The 14,997-nt window shown below is 48.2% G+C and overlaps 5 protein-coding genes across 5 annotated transcripts; 3 read left to right on the forward strand and 2 right to left on the reverse strand.

Annotated features, from left to right (window-relative positions):
• Positions 1–326: 326 nt before the first annotated feature.
• Positions 327–5,337, reverse strand: TRIVIDRAFT_229030 (uncharacterized protein; the record flags this gene model as incomplete). The annotated part of the gene is made up of 6 exons (XM_014105915.1): positions 327–3,201; positions 3,266–3,641; positions 3,774–3,905; positions 3,980–4,619; positions 4,689–5,160; positions 5,223–5,337. 6 exons carry the CDS (start codon positions 5,294–5,296, stop codon positions 327–329), a joined length of 4,569 nt encoding a protein of 1,522 aa, XP_013961390.1.
• Positions 5,338–6,472: 1,135 nt separating this feature from the next.
• Positions 6,473–7,615, forward strand: TRIVIDRAFT_2353 (uncharacterized protein; the record flags this gene model as incomplete). The annotated part of the gene is made up of 1 exon (XM_014105452.1): positions 6,473–7,615. A coding segment is annotated over one exon (1,143 nt), but the record flags the coding sequence as incomplete, so codon positions are not given.
• Positions 7,616–7,672: 57 nt separating this feature from the next.
• Positions 7,673–8,842, forward strand: TRIVIDRAFT_34258 (uncharacterized protein; the record flags this gene model as incomplete). Its single annotated transcript, XM_014105916.1, has 2 exons — positions 7,673–8,219; positions 8,277–8,842. The coding sequence occupies 2 exons, from the start codon at positions 7,673–7,675 to the stop codon at positions 8,840–8,842; spliced, it is 1,113 nt and encodes a 370-aa protein (XP_013961391.1).
• A 1,148-nt stretch (positions 8,843–9,990) lies between these two features.
• On the forward strand, positions 9,991–11,691 carry TRIVIDRAFT_175915 (uncharacterized protein; the record flags this gene model as incomplete). Its single annotated transcript, XM_014105917.1, has 2 exons — positions 9,991–11,173; positions 11,238–11,691. 2 exons carry the CDS (start codon positions 9,991–9,993, stop codon positions 11,654–11,656), a joined length of 1,602 nt encoding a protein of 533 aa, XP_013961392.1.
• A 1,735-nt stretch (positions 11,692–13,426) lies between these two features.
• Positions 13,427–14,692, reverse strand: TRIVIDRAFT_33478 (uncharacterized protein; the record flags this gene model as incomplete). Its single annotated transcript, XM_014105918.1, has 3 exons — positions 13,427–14,255; positions 14,439–14,490; positions 14,578–14,692. 3 exons carry the CDS (start codon positions 14,690–14,692, stop codon positions 13,427–13,429), a joined length of 996 nt encoding a protein of 331 aa, XP_013961393.1.
• Between the last annotated feature and the right edge of the window lie 305 nt (positions 14,693–14,997).

The raw sequence follows: 14,997 nt of genomic DNA on the forward strand, positions 1-14,997 counted from the left end.
GCGCCGTCATACATCAATCGATTACATGATATATGTACCTATTACATGACTACTATATACAATCTTTAACGGTACTGTTTTATATTTTTAGAATCTGATAGCACGTAGCCATGAAGCAATAGGACATTATGCTGGCTAGGAGCTTTGGCAAATGGCATCAGGAAAAGTTATCGTGAGCGTAATGTTCTTAATCCATAACTGTACCTCATTCACGCTCACAGAAGAGTGAGCGACAGCCTCGTAGGCAGCAGATGAATGATACAAAAGAGCTTATTATGATGAATCCAAGCCCCCCACAAAGGTCTAATATCACAGGCAAATCATGTTTATTCTCTTTTCTTCTTCAGACGAATGAAATTTGCTGTCAGGAAAGCGATAAGCAGTTGAAATGGGATGAGGAGCCATGAGATGTAGTTTGTAATGAGTAAACTACTTCGTGGAGGCAGCGTCTGCTCATGTACCGGCTTCTCTAATTCCCAAAACTTCCTATATCTCTCCTCTGCTCCTCGACCGTGCTCCTGTCGGACTTGAAGAAGCCATTCCTCATCAGGTTTCCGCATTGAGTAGCAATAAGGCCTCGCCCCGGCCTCTCGTAAAAGATGCACAATATCCCAGCGGCCCTTGATGACAGCAGCGTTTAACGCAGAGCCATACTTGCCACACCAGTCGTGACATGCGACACGTGCCCCCCGATCTAGTAACAGGCTTATTGATGCTGTCTGGCCCGAGTACGCCGCCGCCTGTAGAGCTGTGCCAAAAATTCCACCATGAGCGTTGATATCAGTCGCTGGGTTATGATCAAGGAGAACTTTCATCATTCCAGTCGCCACATCCATCATCCGAATATGGGTTGATAGTAGCAAATCATAACGGCTCTCGGCTGCACATGCTGACTGAAGAGGCAAGCCATATTTGCCGCTCATGAGATTAGTATCGGCACCATTTTCAAGAAGGAACCGGATTTTGCTGGCAGACATATCTCTAAAAACAATGTGATCAACTTCTAGGTCCACCGTATAGTTGCATGGTTTCAGGACTTTCTCCTCTACGGTAAACGCACTTTGCATGGCAGTGCCAAACTCGCCAGAAACTTGATTAACATCGGCGCCGTGTTCTAATAGGAGTTTCAGCAGATTGAGACTGTAGGTAGGTGCGGCGGCGGCGGCATGTAATGCACTGCCGTAGCTGCCTCCCTGTATATGGATATTTGCGCCGCATTCGAGTAGGATGCGCACTATTCCAACGCGGCCGTCGTCGTCACAACCACCGCCCTCATGCGCACATGCAGCTTGTAATGCCGTTCCGAAATAACCACCGACTGCATTTACATCGGCGCCGCGTTCAAGCAGCAAGCGCACCATGGTTGTCGAATCCGAGTCGTGGTAAAACGTGCAGGCAGCTTGCAGCGCGTTTCCAAATTTTCCGCCTTGAGCATTCACGTCAGCATCATGGGCAAGCAGTAATCGCACCATGTCCAGACTTCCGTGCAGACAGGCTCTCTGGAGAGCATTCCCGTATCGGCCGCCTTGTAGATTCACATTGGCCCCGTTCGCTAATAGCCATTCTGCCATTTTTATCCTCCCATTAGACGCGCTTGCCTGCAAAGCCGTTCCATGAATACCTGCCACGACATTTACATCAACACCATTGTCAACCAGGAACTGTGCGATCTGCATGGGATCGGAATGGTTCGAGCACGCAACATGTAACGCAGTCCCTAGCTCCTCGCACTGAGCACGGGGGTCTGCACCCATCTCAAGCAGGCGTTTCATTTGCAAAAGCGCTCCATCCACATCGGCGTAAACATTGGCCAGTCCATGAAGAGGAAATCCGTATCTTCCGCCTATATTGATGTCGGCCCCTCTTTGCAGCAGCAGGTTGAAATTATCCCAATGTCCCCTGCCTGCTGCCGTATGAAGCGCCGTCTTTTCATTTTCTCCAGTGCCACGCATATTTATGTCGGCTCCGTTAGCCAGCAGAAACTCAAGGTGTCTGGTATTAGCTTTGCAATTTGCTGCCGAAGAAAGGACACATCCGACTACGTTCGATGGGCTGTTAGTATCAGCCCCGTGGCTGATGAGGAGCTCCAACATCTCTAGCCCGTCTTGTCGTGCAGCAATTTGCAAGGCTGAACCATCTCTACCGCACTGCGCATTTATATCAGCGCCACTCTCAAGGAGTATTTTCACAATGTCCAAATAACCTCTGTCAACCGCCGCCTGTAATGCATCACCCTCTCTCCAATACCGAGTGCTACCTTTCGCGTTGGCATCCGCACCTCTATCCAGGAGAGATAGGACAAGTTCTTTGCTACCTCCCCAAGCTGCATTCCGTAGCGTAAAATCCATATCCTCCTGCGTTAAATATTTGCTTGTGCTTGAGCCGTTTGAGAGCAATAGCTCAGTCAACTGACTGTATCCTGCTAGAGCAGTAAAATAGTATGGATGTTGTAAATGTTCTTGGCTGATGTCGCCATATCCATACATCAACGAACGATATGGTAGGAGTGTAATAATTAAACCCTGGCTTCGAATCGAGAGAGCAGTTATCGCCATTTTAACAACTTTAGCTGGCCAGCATTGGCGAGGGACCTTTTCAAGATGATCTGGCCAATTTCTGGCTGTGTACCACTTCAGTGTATCGCGATTATCCTCGAAGCAATAATTCAGGAATTTCCCAGCATTCTCGGTAACTTTGTAAGTAATGCTCATGTATAGCACGTAAGCGAGGCTTGAACGTGCAATCCAGAGATGGGCGTTGACATCGGTAAACGAGAAGGCTGGTGCGAGATCCTTGCAAATTCGATCAGAAGTCAGATACTCTTTAATCGAGTAATGAGCTAGGCAGACAAACTTCGATTTTCTGGAAAAATTTTCGGTTTCCTCAACAATTATAAGTCCATGTAAATATGTCAAGATATCCTCTGAGCTGAAAATGCGTTCCTTTTCGTGGATGACGGTATCATCTTCCGGCCGCAGAATAAATATCTCAGCAAACTCATCTATTGTCAAAGTGCAGAGGGAGAAGGCTAGCCATTTCAGGCAACTTGTTACTTGTGTCTGAAACATCGGGTCTATATTTCGCAGCATCCTTTCATATGTCTCATCAAGTCCTTGAGGAAGATCTTCCAGGGCTCGCTGGATCTCGGCTGGGGATTTAAGCTTCTGTAAAATGTCAAACTGGCAGCGAACATACTGAAACCTTTCATATAGCTATTAGCGAAACTCTTTTAAACTCCGCTCAATGAGATGTCCATAGGCCTTACATTCCGTCTGATTTTTCAATCAATTTCCTTTTTACCTCAGCCCGTATAGCTGGATACCAGGTGTTGTAGTTGGCGTTTGATAAGGTTGAATCTATATACCGGCTGATATCTTGCTCCATCTCCTCCTTGCAAGAAGATAGGTTGATCTCTGCAGTTTCTGGCCTGGATAAATGGTTGTGAAGCTCGACATCTATATCTGCTTCCTTTCGGCTCGTACAGAATATGTGGAAATTACTGGCCGTAGCCGTAGCCGTAGCCGTAGCTGTAAGAATGTGGTTCAGGCTCTTCATGAGCTCCGCTCGTTCACCCTTGAGCTTGGGGCATTCGTCCAGGGCGTCAATCACGATATAAGTAGCAGAAAATCCGCACATGACAGCTAATAAACTTTGTTCGAGTAACCAGGTAGGTGGTTGTGAGTATTGGCCCTGATATTCCCTTAACTTTCTGACTGCCTCAGGCATGTTTGGTCGTTGACAACAGATTTGTTTAATCAGCGACCTAAGCATACCATCTCTTTCTTGTTTTTTATGATCGCTGAAGCTAAAATAAAAGTAGGCGATTGCAACTGATGGATCCTCGTCATATCTATCCTTTAGATATTTGATGACTGAGGAGCTTAGAATTGACTTCCCAGAGCCGGCTGCTTATTATTAACGGGTGTTGGCCATATTCGATAAGAAGTGGTGGCTTGGAACATGGAACACAATCACGTACCTTTCCCATGAAGCCATAGAAAAGATCGAGGGCTCTCCATCCAAGTAGTAAATTTTTGATTGCTTGTGAGCAACCACTCGCTTGTACCAGCTTCGTGCCTGTTCAGGGCCGTGTTGTAGATTGGCGATGGGTCGACATCAGATAACCATCTCATTAGGTCTTGATGATCCTTCTTTGCATTTGCGTCTTCCACTGCTTTTTTGAGGCTAGAAAACTCTGCTCCAACGACAGTTAAGCTATTAATAGTCTCTTGATGCCGCTGTTGTGCTGCAACGCATTCGTCATTGTACTGGGTTTCGTGCCAAATCTCACTGATTTTGATAAAGTGGGAATCCTGGGCGCGAATCTTTTCTATCAAATTACGCCAATCATCTCGCTTGGCGAAATCGCGACTCAGGCGTGAGGTTTCGCCACGAGCGTAGTAGCAATAGCATGTTATCTGAATTCTTAATATTTGCCGGTATAACTCCTCTAAAGTATGCTTGTAAATGGATCTTGATATCGCAGATGGCGCAAAGCTGTTTAACTCATAGCGTCGATGATATAGATCTTCTCGCATTCGACTTTGGACAATGAGCGATGAAATGTGCTCTAGTCCTTCCGCTAGAGCTGAAGCTTGCTCTATAGGATTTAAAAAGAGCTAAAATACGAAGAAATGGATTATTTTCTTTTCTTGATGTTAAGATATTGCACATGACTTTTAACTTACTGGCAATAATACACCAACACCAGCCCAGGCTAGAGACGCATATGAACTGGAGCTGACCGCAGGAGTGATATAGTCATTGACTGACTTGATTACTCCCAAAATATTTTGAACAACTCCAGTGAGTTGAAGTTCCGAACTTCCAAATGTCAATTTCCAGATATTACCTTGCATCTCTTGCATCTTATGTTTGAGTATGGTGTCCATCCACTCTCTTCTGCTCTCTTTTAAGTTTGGCACGCAGCCCAAGGCGGCGGGCAGGCATCCTTGAAGCTTAATTTCGTACTCTTGAATAAGTTTGCTGTCTTCTTCTCGCAATTTCTCGTATGCCACATTCCAAAGTTCTCTTATTGGCGTGTCTTCGCAATCTTGACTGAGGAACGTCGGCAGGGATGTTTGAGGTGCGTTGCCCGGGGACAGGTTGTTGGACTCGGTTGAGGTCGGCTCGGTTGAGGTCGGCGCAGAGACGCCTCTCCTATCAAATACATAATTCGTTAGACTCCATGAATGTTTTATGGTCTTAGGATATACACAGACCGGTGTTTATCTTGACTCCTGTCGCGGATCTTCCCCTTCAGTTTTTCCCTGAGGCCTGCTTTAGGTGACAGCATCGCAGCTTTGGATTACAAAAGTATAAAATAGCTCTGTAGTTTCATAAGCTAGGTACTCAAGATCATCAAGATGGAAGGAAAGGTTAGGTTTCGATATTGCAGCCTGATTGAGTGCAACCAGCAGCCCCGCCAAGATTTGAGACAGGGCGGGGGCTGTTAATGCAGAGCTGAAATGGCCTCCTAAAGAGAAGCCAGAATTGGGGATTGGGGGTTTTCGGTTAAGCTTTGGTTAGTGTACCATTCGAGCGTGCCTCTTTGTGCTACATGTTGTAGTCATAAGTACATGAAGGAAATCACTGACGAACATCGGCTGTTGCATAATATCTTGTTTAGCTGCTATGTAGGCAGCTGCTCATATACAGAATTATCATGGGGTATACTCGTATTCTCAGTGAATACCCTGAGCTGATGATGGTTTTCCATTGTATTTGGTTGCTCGAATGCTAAGCCCACCTATATACATAACATCTCGCAATGATCTCTCATCATACCTATTGTAATATGAGTTGTCCAGGGTATGCATGTAGGTTTCTCCCCACTATAGTATAAGGCTGTTGGATCTTGACATTGCCTTTCGGCCCCTGTCACATTGAGTTATTTTATCACTGCATTGGGAATTTAGGCAAAGTTGTGTTATTTCCAATGGAAATAAAATCTACGTGTTTGTTATTAGTTGACACAGCCACCTCCCCATTTTCCTATGTGAGGCATCACTTAGAACAGATGGTGTGATATGACGGATATCTGCTTCCGGTCTCAATTTCATCTTGGTTGCTTTTGGGATAATTAAGTTGCTCCATAATTACATATATGATACGAATCGTCAACTTCTTGATCTTGTTGCTCAGCGATTCATGAACGCAAAATGGCTCACCACTTGTGGGATACGAAAGACCAGAATTCCAGTTTCGCAAATGACCACATATTGGGTATGACTTACTTTCGCTGTTTGCCCATGTAAGATACACTCTATTGACACTAATTCCAGCCACATCTGAGTATCTTTCTACAACGCGGTCGCCAAGTCAGCCTTGGCCCGGCATTTTAACTGTCGGCATCTCAAACGGCAATGGTTTCTCTGTACCAGATGAATACCAACAAGCTCTTAGTAGCCTCGAAAGTGACTCTTCAACGCAATCTGAGAAATCGAAGAGAGAGTGGCGTGTCCCCCGCCGCCGATTGCTGCCCTATGCCATTGTAGAGTACGACAAATTCCAAATATATGCGCATTCATATGCAACTTCAGGAACCATTGAGAATCCACAGTGGGCAAGACAAGGACCTTACAGCATGAAATTTGATGTCACCCGCGCTGCAGAGTTAGTCTTGTGGTTTTACCTGGAACATCCAAGTCTTCCTCAAGGGAATTGCGATTTCTTTCTTGGAAAGGCCAGGATCGAGCCGGTGCTCGAAGAAACGAAGTTTACCAAGCAACTGAAAGTCGAAGGGGGTACCGGAGAAATCTCTATTGAGATCCAATACACTAAAAATGCAACACCAGAATTACAAGCACTCGACGGATTTGATGCATATCTTGGGAATAGTTGTTGCTCGAGCGACTGTTCCATCGCCCAGGGCAAAAAGAAAGATACAAGTTTGCTTTACGCCTGCAAAAGACTTACAAATGCCAACAGCTCGAGCCATGTGTTCCTATCTCAGGCTGACAAGCCGTTTATTGCACCACTCAAGTTTGTGGCTCAAACATCCAAGGGAGTAGGCCTACATTCACCTTTTATTCATGGAGGACCGCTATTTTACCATATTCAGAAGCCGCGGCGTTTTGATGTCGACAGATGCCGCTTCTATGCTGCAGAGATCCTTTGCGCATTCGAAAGCTTGTTACGGTCTAATCCTTCCTACCGCGGGCCCAAAACAGAAAATATCCTCTTGGACTCTATAGGGCATGTTGTACTGTGCGACTTTAGTCTCTATAACACTGACATGGAAAAAACTGCTCACAGCATGGTGGAATATCCTGCTCCTGAGCTGCTTTTGGATCAAAATTATAGCAGTGAAATACCGTCGCACAGGTGGTGGACTTTGGGAGTTTTCCTTTATGAAATGCTAACAGGAATGCCGCCATTCTACGCCGAAAGTATCGAGGAAAGGCAAGAAAAGATCTTGTCCAGCGAGCCCATCATATATCCGAATTCGCTGCCATTACCTGCAAAGGACATCCTGACCAGGCTTCTTGACCGCAATCCCGAGCAGCGATTAGGTGTAAAGAGAGGAGCAATCGAGATCAAAGAACACTCGTTTTTTGACTGCATTGACTGGGATAAGCTTATGCGGCGTGAATATCGTCCCGATTTCAAGCCTCCTCAGATTACAATGCCCTTTAGGGAGCCACTCAAAGCGTTAACTTGGGCTGAGGCGATGGAGCCATTTATAGGGTTCACATATGTAAATCCGGACAAAAATGTGCAGCCTGACGAAAATGTGCAACCGGAGGATGAGGTTCTGTCGAAAAAGCCACGAGAGAATGTAAAACAGAAATCCTCCCTTCCTCCTCCCCCTCCTCCTCGTCCTTCCCCTTTTATTTCTCCATCAGTCAAGATAGCTGTTGATGAGAATCCGGACTGGAAGCTAGTGTGGGAGGAAGAGGCCAAAACATTTTACTTCTATAATCGCTCAAACAGCGTAAAACAGCAAATTGTGCCCCAAACATTTTTTCCGAGATACCCTTCGAAGCAAGCCCAGGGGGATTCTTCCGGGAGCGAAGTGCCAAGTCAGATTCAGAAGGAGGATGCACTTGAGGGCATTTTGAAGACTGGATACTTTCATCTGATCCCTCAACTACTGCACGAATATGGGGGTATGGACTTGAACGTTCAACTTCTTAGCTTTCAGGGTTTACCAACTCCATTAGAATTTGCCGTAGAGCAGGAAAACACCAAACTTCTGGAAATGCTCATCGATGAGGGTGCCACTGATTCATGTGGAGGCGCGTTGTTCAGGGCAGTTAGGAAAGGACACCAAGAGATGGTCGCCACCCTGACAAAGGTTGTTGACCGAGCTAACCTCACCAGAGCGTTAGGGAGGGCTGTGGATCGACAGGACATGGCCATTGTTAACGTCTTGTTAGCCAACGGCGCCACATGTGAATTCGAGGACTCTGATCGGCCGCCTCCTCCCACAGAATGCTACTTCCCCGAGGTCTACCCAGAAGATGACTATATGCCCCCTCTTGTCAGGGCTGTCAAGCTGGGCAGCATGGAGCTAGTACGGCTGCTGCTTGCGCAAGGCGCGGATGTCAATGTAGGATATCACGATCTTACAGGTGACCTTGGATTTTCCCCGACGTCCCAGATTATAGATGTGAGGTGCGGAAGAGTGATACAGGTGGCGAAGGAGCTGGGACGTCAAGACATGGTTGAGCTGTTTCTAGAGATGGGGGCGGATATCCATCTGCCGCAGCCGACCTGGCAATTTCACGACTGCCCGATGATACCGAGGGCGGTTTACTTTAGAGTTACGGCGGGACTGAGGGAGCTTGAGGTGGCGAGGGAGGCGACAAGAGATTCGGATGAATGGGTGCTTGTGTAAAGACGGAGGCGGAGAGGGTAGGTATGGAGTTCACTTCCTCGGTAAGTACCGTATTGGCATCACGACATCAAATAGCAACACACACGGGCGATACGAGTATGCCAAGAGAAGGTCATCTTTAAGATCTGAGGTCAGACTCCAAAGCTGACGGCTAGGCTGATTGTCCGGCAGTGGCGTCGACAACCATTTCCTATCAGTATCTGGCTGAGGACGCAGCTGTGCCTTGTTCGTTGTGTTTGCTGTCTTGACAAGAGAGAGAGAGCCTGCGGGATTCCGCATCAAGTAGTTACTCTGTATCATGACATTTGCCTTGGTTTACTTCAAAGTTGTATGTATTATGTGTTAAGTACCATGCCTAAGTACGATACCAATATCAGGTATATGATGAGGAATACCAACTTACCTGGGGTGCCACCATCTAAACATTTCAAAGCGGGGTTGGTTAACTAATTTGGTGCCTCGGCAAAGAGCTTAGATATCAGATTGCGTGGGCTTGTATGTACTACCTCTAGAGCCCCCTAGTGTGATGTATAATTTTGCCGGAGACAACCGCTTATTCGGACGCGGTGACGAGGCAACTTCTGAAACGGGCATCACACTTGAGCCGGGGGTCCGCGTCCAACTGGCCTGCCGCTCGGCCTCGCACATCAAGTTAAAGTAAAACAGATTCGAGGTGTATCTAAAAAGTCCGGCTGTGGGGAAGAGCTGGAGCCTCTAGCTCTTAGGCGCTGCCTTAGCTCGCTGGGACAGGCACAAGGCCAGAGGGCTGAAGCGAATGCGACGAGACTAACGGCCGTCCGCGGGCACCAGCCCAAATCCAGCATCGACGCTGCCATAACGGAGCAGACGGACGGTTTCTGGCCACCGATTGATTGACTGTATTCCACATGCCAGAGAGCTTCTGCCGCGGCCTGACTTGGGTTGCGATGCAAGGGAGAGGAACCGGCAATTGTGACAGCGCGCGACACTCGTTTCATCTTCATCCATCACACGAGCTCAACTTGCATTAATACTTTGGCATCCCGATAACCACCCCTGCGCTACGACACATAGTTACGGACGCTTCAGTTCAGCAATCCTCACCAACGAGAAGCTGCCCAGCTAGAGTTACACCACGATCCATCCCCCGTCTTCCCTGTCCCACCACCATGGCGCTCAACACGACGGGCATCCCGCCGCTGCAGTTCACGGCCCTCGACGACATCACGGCCCAGTACAACAAGGTCCGCGACACCTTCAGGTCTGGCCGCACAAAAGATGTCGAGTACCGCAAGCAGCAGATCCGACGCCTCTACTGGGCCATCGTCGACAACGCCGAGCTGATAGAGCTGGCCCTCAACAAGGACATGGGCAAGTCTAACTTCGAGGCCAACATCACCGAGATCGACTGGTGCAAGCAAGAGTGTCTTGACGCCGTCGACAACCTGGACAAATGGATCAAGGACGAGGGCATCCCCCACATGCCCGTGCAGTTCTGGGCCATGAAGCCGCACATCAGGAACGAGCCACTGGGCGTCATCCTCAACATCGGCGCCTACAACTTTCCCTTCCAGCTCAACCTGACGCCCCTCGTTGGTGCCATTGCGGCCGGAAATACCTTTGTGCTCAAGCCGTCCGAGATCTCGCCGCACTCGGCCATGGTCTTGAAGAAGATTATGGATGAATCGCTCGACCCCGATAGCTACATCTGCATCAACGGCGGCATCGACGAGACCAAGCACATCCTAGAACACAAGTTTGACAAGATTGTCTTCACCGGCGGTAGACGAACCGGCACTATCATTGCCCAGAAGGCGGCCGAGACGCTGACGCCAGTGCTCCTCGAGCTGGGTGGCCAGAACCCTGCCTTCATTACCCGAAAGGGCGACCTCAAGATTGCGGCTCGACGTCTGCTCTGGCAGAAGTGCCTGAATGCTGGCCAAGTGTGCCTCTCCCAGAACTACGCGCTGGTGGAGCGATGCGTCCTCAACAAGTTCATCGATGAGGTCAAGAAGCAGTACGCCGAATTCATGCCACAGGGAGCAAAGGCCAGTCCCGATTTCTCTCGTATCGTCAACCAGGGCCACTTCAACCGCATCAAGAAGATGCTGGACAACTCCAAGGGCAGGATTGTCATGGGTGGAGCAATTGACGAGTCCGAGTTCTTTATCGAGCCCACGGTTGTGCTGGTTGACGACATCAATGACAGTATGGTGGTGGAGGAGAGCTTTGGTCCCATCTGGTCCATTATCCCGTTTGATACCCTGGATGAAGCCATCAACATCGCCAACCAGGTTGACCCGACGCCATTGGCTCTATTCACCTTTGGCTCGGATGCGGAGAATGAGAAAGGTTCGTCATTGCTACAAGCGCTTCTCTATAAGTTAAGAAACCATGATATTGACATCCTCTATAGTACTCAGCAGCGTGACGTCGGGAGGAGCCACCATCAACGACGGCTTCTTCCACGCCATGCTCAACCAAAGCCCCATCGGCGGCATTGGATCCTCCGGCACGGGCAACTACCACGGCTACTACTCCTTCAAGACCTTTAGCCACCAGCGTTCCATCGCAAAAGTCCCAGGCTGGGCGGACAAGCTGCTGCGCGTGAGATACATGCCCTACTCGACCAGTGAGCTGAAGCGTCACCGCCGCATCAACGGAAAGAAGCCCGACTTCGACCGCAACGGCCAGCTCGTCAAGGGCTTGAAGTACTGGGTTACCATGCTGCTGAGCTTGGGCTCCAAGAACGCGGCGGGCTTTGCTCTCAGGTGGGGGGTTCTTATTGCTTTGGCTGTGACACTAGGTCTGAAACGCAACTTTTTAGGACTGTGAATGAAGAGACGAATGAAGAGAAGAATGAAGTGAAGAAATAAACTTGTGCCAGCGCAATGTTCGTTGTGAGATGGGCCTCTCAATTTGGCCTGCGTGGAGAGAGCACGAGTACGAACTCTGCATTCGATTCCCCTGCTTTCGTATTTTACCAGAACCTTGGAAGCTGAGATACCGTGGTTTTTATGCCACATTTATGCATTATTTTAATATGCCTTGTCTCTCTTTGTTATAATTTCTTTTGTCATATAGCTGGGTGGTGCCTGGTCAGCACCCCAAATTAGCTACCACTCTAGCATACCTGGATCCTAACCTACATAGCAGGGTGCATAATCTATGGAAGCTATCTAGTAATTTTCCGTAACTAATATAAGTCCATTCACTTGTTGCTAGACGCCGGAAGAAAGTAGCCATAGTCGTAAATATTAGACGAAGAAAGCGATAGTAGCTTATATTAGGAGGGTAGGTACTGATAGGGGCAGATACTATATCAAAGACCAATTGATATACGCTAAGGAGTAATATGTCCACACACAGGGATGTCGCTTTATCCATAAACTTGGTATTATGCAATACGAATTGATGAACAAATTACTTCACGATGAGCGTATAGATATGTATGGCGAAATAATCAAACTAATCTTTTATATTATAGTGCGTTAATCTTAACTTGGCTGAGAAAATGGGGCCCCTTGTTCGCATCCCTAGAACATCTCGTTGAGAATACATGTATCCAAGACTGCATCGCTACCTCTGCTAGTATCAACTTCTTCCTCTAGTATGTAAATACGTATTGACAGTAAGAGGACATAGACCTTTAGGCTCACCATAATATGCACGAGAGAACCTTTTCATGCAAGGTAGGCCCATCGAGCTTTTCGTGCAAAACTTCGAGGGCCTCAAGAATTTGACGTGCTCGGCCATCTGAAATCAATAGCTTAATATTTGAGATAGCATTAATATATGGATTCTTACCGCTGATTCGGAAAAGCTCTCCCACAGTAGCGGGAAATCCTTCAATTTGCTCTCCGGTTCTATGGTCTAAAAGTGGAAAAAGCCGTGCATCGGTTACAGGACGAGCTCGATGTATTTGAAACTGATATGCTAGAGAGTTATGGAGACGAAGACTATGATTCTTTAATCTGGAATATATCAGTACCAGATACAAGATTATGCAAACAAATCGTAGACAAACATCGCCTCTATGCGTTTTCTATACTCATCTGCCTCTCTCCAAGCTTCGCTTGCACGTCTCCAAGCCTCATCTGCACGTTCCTTAGCCTCAGCGGCGCGCCCCCTAGCCTCAGCTGCACGCCGTTCAGACGCAGCAATATCTATATCAAATTGTTCAGACGCAGTCATATTTATATCAAGTTGTCCTAGCTGTTGATTAACTTGCTGTAATACCGTGTTCACATTGATCTCCATGTTCAAAAACTGCTCAATCCCGAATCCATGTGTGTTTCCTGAAGGGGAAATAGGAACAGCAGAGAATATATAAGCAGCGGGTTAAAAAGGAGAGAGAAAGTATAATCTGTTGAGATCAGGTCATGTGTTTGCAAACCCTATCAAGCCCTCTCGTTGAATCAAAACTTGCTGTACTCCATATCTATGTAGTACGTACCTCCTTGGAGATGACATCTAAAGTAACATAGAATAAGGTTAATAGGTACCTATAAGATCAAGTCGAACGACGTTCCGATGAGAAGCCTTCATAATGGAGTTCGAATATGTCCAATTTCTTGCACTGACGTTACAATCTCCTCCCCTCTTCTATCGCCCGGATAACGCTGCGGCTAGCCTTTTCCCTCGCTCTCCTCCTAAGTAAATGTCGTCGTCTGCGGACTCTCTTCCAAACTCAACCGCCTCGTGATACCCCCTTGTAACAGTATCTTCGTCCACCTTGACCCCGTTCTCCACCAGGGCAGTGATTACACTTCTGCACCGCGCAATCTCCCTCATTGTGGGTACGTCGATGGGGTTGTTTTGGCTCGAGTAGATTTGAGAGCTGACGCTTTCCTCCATACGGTTGATACCCGCCGCCTCGGCGGAGACATCGCTCTCAATATGCTTGCTGATCCAGATGTAGCCGTTGACGCCAAGCAGGACGTCGATCTTGCTACCTCCGTTGGAAGTCTCCATGGTCCATAGCTGGCGCTTGGAACGTACTACACCGCCACCGCCTCCAGTGCCGCCGACGGCGACGAACACACCGTTTCTCAGCTTTCCGTACTTCAAACTACGAGTATGCAAGCTCGCAGCGCCGTCTTGATGCAGCTGCTGCACCTCAGCGACGAGGAGGTCGCCCTCTGCAAAGAAACTCCGAATCTGGAGCTCGTCTGTCTCAGTGCGCTTGCGGAGGATGCCGCCTGGGAGGTTGATGGCAGAGATCTGGAGAATGGCAAGCTGGGCGGCGGCGACATCGACACGCCAGCGCTTGGCCTGGACCTCGACGATGCGGCCGACAACGAGGTCACCGATCTCAGGGTTGTAGCGCGCCCTCAGGGGACGCACCGAGAGCAGCTTGTTGGTGCGAGTGAGGGTGCCGGCGAGAGATGAAGTGATGGATGTGGTGTTTGGAGGGACGTAGGTACCGTGACCGCTGAGACAGGTTAGTAAATGATGATGAGTTTTAAATGCTTGATGTGAGAGCATATGTGTTTTTGTATGTGTCAAGATGCATGGTTCATGCTCAAAACACCGATTCAATGTAGAGGTAGAGGGAAGGGAGAGCATAAGGGAAAAGGGTAGGTAGCGCAAGTGAGATGGCAGGGGGAGGCATTACCGCATCCATTGGGAATTCGACGTGATTACTGTTCCAGGAGTGAGAATCTCGTCTCTGTTGTCGGTTTGCTCTTCCTCCTCTTCATCCACGTTGATGCTTTCGCCGTCGTGCATGGGAATGTCGCCGTCGATGGCAGCACCGCCGATTTCTGAGTCTGAATCTGAATCTGAGGGAACGTCCATATCGATGTCCACTGCACGCGGCCGTCGCGGTGCCGGTGCGCTTGGCTGCGGGTTGTGAATTGTGATGGGCATGGTGGGCTGTGAGATGATGGCTTTTTCTTTGTTTTCTGTATTGATGAGGAATTGAAAGGCGAAGGTGCGCCGGGATGTGGCGGCTGGCCTGCGATAGACTAGATCCGGTTGTATCTCAGTATATGATTACTATTATTGCCCTCTTGAGTGCTGGATTGCTGCTTTTCGTGCTTTTTAGTCGTTTGAAGTGATGTTTTTAGGCTTGTATGAAAAAGTTGGTATGAAAGGTTGAAAGTGGGGCCGATGCTTGTTACTGGCGGCCTGGTTTTTGTTTGGCGAGCTATCTATGGTGAAAGGCAGCAAAC

This window comes from Trichoderma virens (genome assembly GCF_000170995.1).
Source record: "Trichoderma virens Gv29-8 chromosome Unknown TRIVIscaffold_1, whole genome shotgun sequence".
Lineage (NCBI taxonomy): Eukaryota > Fungi > Ascomycota > Sordariomycetes > Hypocreales > Hypocreaceae > Trichoderma > Trichoderma virens.